Source organism: Mizuhopecten yessoensis, unplaced genomic scaffold (genome assembly GCF_002113885.1).
Source record: "Mizuhopecten yessoensis strain PY_sf001 unplaced genomic scaffold, ASM211388v2 scaffold8377, whole genome shotgun sequence".
Taxonomy (NCBI): Eukaryota; Metazoa; Mollusca; class Bivalvia; order Pectinida; family Pectinidae; genus Mizuhopecten; species Mizuhopecten yessoensis.
The window spans coordinates 124,762-130,916 of record NW_018407517.1 but is presented as its reverse complement, the minus strand read 5'-3'; the positions used below and the strand labels follow the sequence as shown (position 1 = coordinate 130,916).

General features: G+C 34.7%; 1 protein-coding gene across 1 annotated transcript; it reads right to left on the bottom strand.

The window, feature by feature from the left end:
• Nucleotides 1-723: 723 nt before the first annotated feature.
• LOC110455774 lies at nt 724-5,290 on the bottom strand. Its single transcript, XM_021506134.1, has 5 exons — nt 5,206-5,290; nt 4,623-4,771; nt 2,100-2,189; nt 1,731-1,853; nt 724-1,218 (listed from the first exon to the last, which is right to left on the bottom strand). The coding sequence occupies exons 1-5, from the start codon at nt 5,218-5,220 to the stop codon at nt 885-887; spliced, it is 711 nt and encodes a 236-aa protein (XP_021361809.1). The 5' UTR covers nt 5,221-5,290; the 3' UTR covers nt 724-884.
• Nucleotides 5,291-6,155: the final 865 nt, after the last annotated feature.

The following is a 6,155-nucleotide window of genomic DNA, read 5'->3' as shown; positions in this document are numbered from 1 at the left end:
CTATAAATGGTTGTATTACATCTTTACCTCGCAAAAATACTTAAAAACGCATTGACGAAAATATTTTGGCCAAGAATGCAATCTATTATTGTATTCATACATAATATATTTTTGCAATGTGTACATTTCATGGCCGTGACATTGTTGACATCGTTCTAGGGTAATCGGCGCCGGCTGACAAGATTGCGGCTTTTCGTGATGATTTTCTACGCGTGAGATCAATTTATTTTGTTAAGTTTGATGTTAAAATGTATTAAGTACATTGCGATACCAAACTAGATATTGTTTAACAATAGTACTCGAAATACAGCGAAGTTACCATACACTTTATCCAATCACAGCCGCGATCGGCTGTCATGGTAACAATACGAAGGATAGGATATATTTTTAGACCCAACCGATTTTAATTATTTGAAAAACCTTAATTATTGTAGCATACTAGCATAATATATTACTTAACATATCAGAGGGGCGTTTTACATGACACTGATATTACTGTTGTCGATAATACAAACATATCAGAAGGACTTGTAACATGACATTGGTAGTACTGTTGTATATAATACCAACATATCAGAAGGACGTGTGACATGACACTGGTTGTACTGTTGTCTATCATACCAACATGTCAGAAGGAGTTGCGACATGATACTGGTAGTAAAATGACCGTTTATAGTTTTAGGCACATTCTACCACATTGGATAAACAACAACTAAATATTAATCATGTACTGCGATTTTTTATTTCCATTTACTTAAATCTGCAAAACATAATTTGCAAAGGCTCTTTGTTATGTTTAGTTATATGTTTTGATAACTGTAGCATTGGCGGGTTTTGATTGTTACCGAGACGGAAATGCAACGTTTATAGATACACACAACATTTCAGCCACAGTTACATTTTTTAGCGGTGCATGTGGTGGACAGGAAGTCGTGTCTGAAAGCGAAGTACCACTTATTCGAGGGACATTCCCAAAAACGTTTAGACCTCTCTGCAGTAGTCGGGTTGCCGTGCGTCTCATCTGCGTCGCGCTTAATTGTAGCGCCATCGATGAAATCGCCGTCGTCAAAGCTTCTTGGACGTGTGTCCAATAGTTCGTCTGTTCCGATAAGGCATCCGTCGTAATCAATATAGAGGGCGTCACAATAGACAAGGTACTTTCTCTGTTCAAAACCGCTGGCCACGCAACGCGTGTTTTCTCCACATGGGGGGTCCTCACTACAAATACAACGCTTTCCGTCAGTGCTTTATTAATTCTTTGATCGAACATAAATCAAACAAGGCCAAAAGTTCAATATTTGTATACCACATCAAGAGAACTACATAGAGATAACTTGTGTTTCTTATATTTACGTTAATTTGTGTTAACAGATGTTTTGTGAATGAAATTGTGGAGGATGTACGACCGCGGTACGATCAAATAACGTTGCTCCACAAAATATCAAATTACTAAAAACACTTCGTTTATATCATTTAACGTCATCAAAGTGGGACCATCACATAAAAGTGACTGTAATAGATAGACACCTACCCATCACAGTGTTACCCTCTTTCAGAAGGTTTTTTCAACTGGTACTCATAGGAACGACAGTACATTTCCTTTGCTAACCATTCATATCCATCCAAAATACTTCTAAACGGTATCTTCTTATCATAAAAACAGCACATGACTGTAGATGGAGACACCTACCCATCACATCCATACTTTAAAACAAAATATAGATACATACCCGCAACATTCAGCCTTTTTAATATTCTGAATATGTGGTTCAACAACCAAACACAATGTCAACCCGTGGTTTTTGAAGTATCCAAGAATGTGCTTTTGTTCGGTAGGACATATTGGATTTCCCCTGAAATGAAAAAGAAAGTATACTTATTTGATGAAAGAGTAATGATATGCACTCATGAAATATGTTACTCGTAATGTGATATTGAAATAATGTTTGATAAACCATGTATATTCTTGATGATTGAGGTTATAGTATGCTCTGTGAGGATAAGAAAGGATTGGTTGCTTCGTCTCAAAAGGTTTGCTCAATAGGGTGTCTCCTCTAGTAAATTCCGTTGTATATGACACGTAAGAATATTACACTTACAATTCTTCAGGTGGCTCAATGTCGCCAGGGAAGGATTTAATGTATGTGAATGCCAGCCAATGTGCCGATAATGCGTTCGACATCCGACCTCTGTAACAGTAAAATAGTCTGATACTGTAGGAACAAAAACAGAAAGTAATGAAGAATAATTCCGTCTTTGTAAAACGTCAGCTAATGTGCTGTAGAATCCGGGTCGTCATTTTTCAAAATCTTCGTTTCTCGGCGCGACATCATTTATCACCTAAATACAATGTATATAAATCCATTCAATGATTCCCGTGTAATGCTAGAACAATCAAATTAACCAACGTTTTGTTACCGACATGACAATATCTTTAATAAAATAAAAATAAAATCCAATACTAAACGGACCTTTAGATGAAGTACATAATCCAACAAAAAAACCAATAACAGTATTTTAACACTTAAACTGTCCCGAGGCCAAACAGGAATTCGAACCCTGGACCACCGATCAGATATGATCGTTCTAACCGACGGTGTACCCTTGCCAAATCTCTCAACAGTTATATCCTGATTAGATAACTAGATGTTTGATTTTTGGTGTCTTGCCTACAATCGTCTTTTACTTTAGTGACAACACCCCCTCACATTAATTGAGGTCAAATCAAAGTTATATCTCGTCCCCATACCGAGATTTCTGGTAGAGACAATAAAACCATAAGACATAATCATAAAAAAACCATCGACCTTCAAGTCGTCATCTTGGTTATGCTTTAACCGGATATCGTTGAAAGCGGCTGAAGTACATGTAGAAGATTCTGTAATGTCCTTGATTTCAAGCTCGGGAGGGAATATACGATCGGCGTGGCCAGTAAATTCCTTGTTATTTAAACACAGCACATCGTCGACATATCAGAATGTGAAATTGAGGGACTTGTCTGGGAATTATTTTGTTACCAGTACCGTAAAGCTCATCGACACATTCAGCTTCATTCAATATCAATGGAAAACAGAATAATAAATGCACCGTATGCTATCCGTGTAACACCCAGAAGGTATATCTATAAACGCTAGGTCCTATTGTATTTCTTTGCTCTAACGGTCTGCCAGAATTACATGAGTTTTAGTTGAATGAGTGCATCTCTATTGGTCAGGTCATCATCACTACAGGCTTTTTAGTAAACTGAAGTACATGTATTGTCATATTTGAAAAATAAAGTCCCATACGCAAAAGTGATATCCTAAATATCTTCAAACAAACATCATTAAGCATATTTTAACAATGATGTGGAAGGCAGAAAGTCTTGATTTCATGAAATGTAGACAGAGGGTTTCGTGATGTACTCAACTGCTGCCAAGAGACTGGCATTTAAACGGAATTGCCTTACTTTCTCCCAAAAGGGCAGAAGCAGCACGCTCAAGAGGAATCAAACGAATCAATATTGATAACAAAAATAAGGAAGCAAGTGGATTCTGCAAATAATTATATTAAGCACTGGAAAGCCCTTGATATTGGTATGCCAAATTGTCAAATCCCTTGTNGGGGGCTTTTTTTTTTTTTTTTTTTTTGAAACAAAATTGATATACAAAAGTTAAAAAAGCATAGGTGGACTAAACAACAGTCAAAAGAAAAATAATAATAAAATGACCCTTGCCTGTATACATACAATGGACTTCCTGTCCCAATCTTATTCCTGAGTACATTCCTTGATTATCAATTAAGTTTAGACAATTAAGTAATTGAAGCTTAAATATAGCAGAATTCAACTGTATTGAAAATGAGTCGCGAGGACCTATTTTCTTCTTATCTACCCACTTTATCGTTGATATTTCCATTAATATGATCATCAACCTTTTAATTGTTTATACAATTGTATTTCTTAATACAAACAAAAAAACAACAAAAAACTGTAGGCCTTATATCGGACATATGCCATTTCGCCATCCCACTTTGATACCTTATATCTCTCAAGGGGTCAAAACAGATTTTTTTCAAAAGTAGCAATTCAAGCAAATTATGTAAGTCTAACCGAAAACTATGATAAAAAAATAAATACTCTTTGGTGACGGGTCGTAAAATAGCCTATTATTGCATTCATCCTTTGCAATGCAATACAAACAATATAAAATTTATTTCCTTTACGACCGAATAGACAGACTAAAATGGTCTCTTCCTGTGAAATTAATAGCTTATATCACATGCGTCTTTACCTGATGTCGCTGATGCATGTCTATTTATTTTGTTGTGTATACATATTTATCCCCGAGCGCGAGTAACGCTTGGTTGGATGGCTATAAAACATGCTCACAATTATAATTTAATAATGTAATAATGTAAAGTTATCTAGAACCGAACCGAAGATTAATTGCCTGGTTAATGCAACCGGTTTTTTATTCAATCCATTTATCGGATCAGTAGATAGCAAAGCTGAATTCAACATCAAAAGGCACTTAAGCTACAGGGTTGATACAAAAATCATGCATTGCCACATGTGCAATTTCAGAACCGGTATTGTACCATATTCTTCAGGTATGTATAGTGAAGGCAAGACATATACTTACAAGAAGGTTTGGTATTCGTCTGATCGTATCGGTTTGTAGACATAACTGTGCTTTGAGATTTCAGTGTAATCAGAAACAATGCAACCACAACTTGGTTGTTTACACGCCTGAGTGCTAAGAAACACAGCCAGGAGGACTCCAACCTGTACCTATTGTATGGTAATAGAATAACACAGATATCCCAAAGACTACACAGATGGAACTTAATTGAAAGGAATTATCTTTCATCTTTTCAAACATCATCAACATCAACATTTGTTAGATTGTTAAGAATGATAAGTAAATAGCCACAGAGATAACCATTCGTCATTTAAATGATCAAAACAATAAAATGATAAGTAAATATATTCATAAACATATTAAACATGACACATCTATAATTATCTTGACCCAGTCATGAAGTTAAAATTCAAATTATCTTGAACCACTCATGGATTTAACACAGGAATAACAATTTATCACGATCATTACCATTTTCTGTGCAAACATAATTGTAAAAAATGAAATGTGCATAGCTACTTAAAACACGAATCGGATATATTAACAAACAATATCATTTAAATGTAAAAAATATCAAACATACGTGCAGCAGACCCATTGTTGAAAGGAATATATATGGACTGTTGCAGTAATTGTACGAGGGTCATTTATAGGAATGTAAATGTTAGTTTTCCACCAATGAATGAGGTACACATATCTATAATTATAAATGCAAGTTTATTCAGAGAGCAAAGAACGGAAAATAATTTAAATACATTACTGGTTTTTTTTACTTTGTCTTCGGGGCAAGGTGAAAAAACACGTATCTTGTTATAATCAAACAAACAAATTGCTGTTCAGGAATAAACTCGAGTGATTATAAAACGACTGATTGTGTCTATACGTACAATGTACATATTGCTTAAGATTAAACGCGCAAAAGAAACAGAAGTGCATGCAAACTCACCAAATGTCTTTATTTGTACAACAAAATATACAAAAAAAGATTCGCACATGCCAAATATAGAAGAAAAAAAACGCATTTTGCATGCAAAATGCATATGTAACAATAACAATGGAAAAGTGAACAATGGGCTAATGATAATTGAAGTTCGGCGCAAAATCAGAGGGGCATGAATCGTAGAATATACCTTAATATACATTAATAATATCTTTATATAAATCACTGCGAACAATGTTGTTATTTCAACCAAACGTCAAAGAGTAATACGGACGAAGTGTATATGCTTTGTTTGGTACAGACATTTTAAGACTTGTACATTTGTAGCTTGGGAGAGGGCCAAGTAAGTTTTAAGAACTCAGGTCCAATCCCTTTAACTGATTAATGTCAATAAAAAATGTTTGAATGAATGAATGGTTTGAAAGAAAAAAGAATGCAGCTTCATTTGACCATCGCCTAATGCTACATATTTTGCTATATTTTTTCTTATATCATAATATATTATCAATTATGTAATAAATAATCTAGTCTTAATAAAAGAAAAGACATCGAAAACAATCCATTGATCTCAGTTTATTTTCATATGAAGTTGA

What these genes read in the sequence shown, in the direction of transcription:
- LOC110455774 (XM_021506134.1), bottom strand. An exon ending in ATTGAGCCACCTGAAGAATT is followed by an intron (nt 1,854 to 2,099) that starts GTAAGTGTAATA and finishes TTTTCATTTCAG; the next exon opens with GGGAAATCCAATATGTCCTA. An exon ending in AAAAAGGCTGAATGTTGCGG is followed by an intron (nt 1,219 to 1,730) that starts GTATGTATCTAT and finishes TTGTATTTGTAG; the next exon opens with TGAGGACCCCCCATGTGGAG.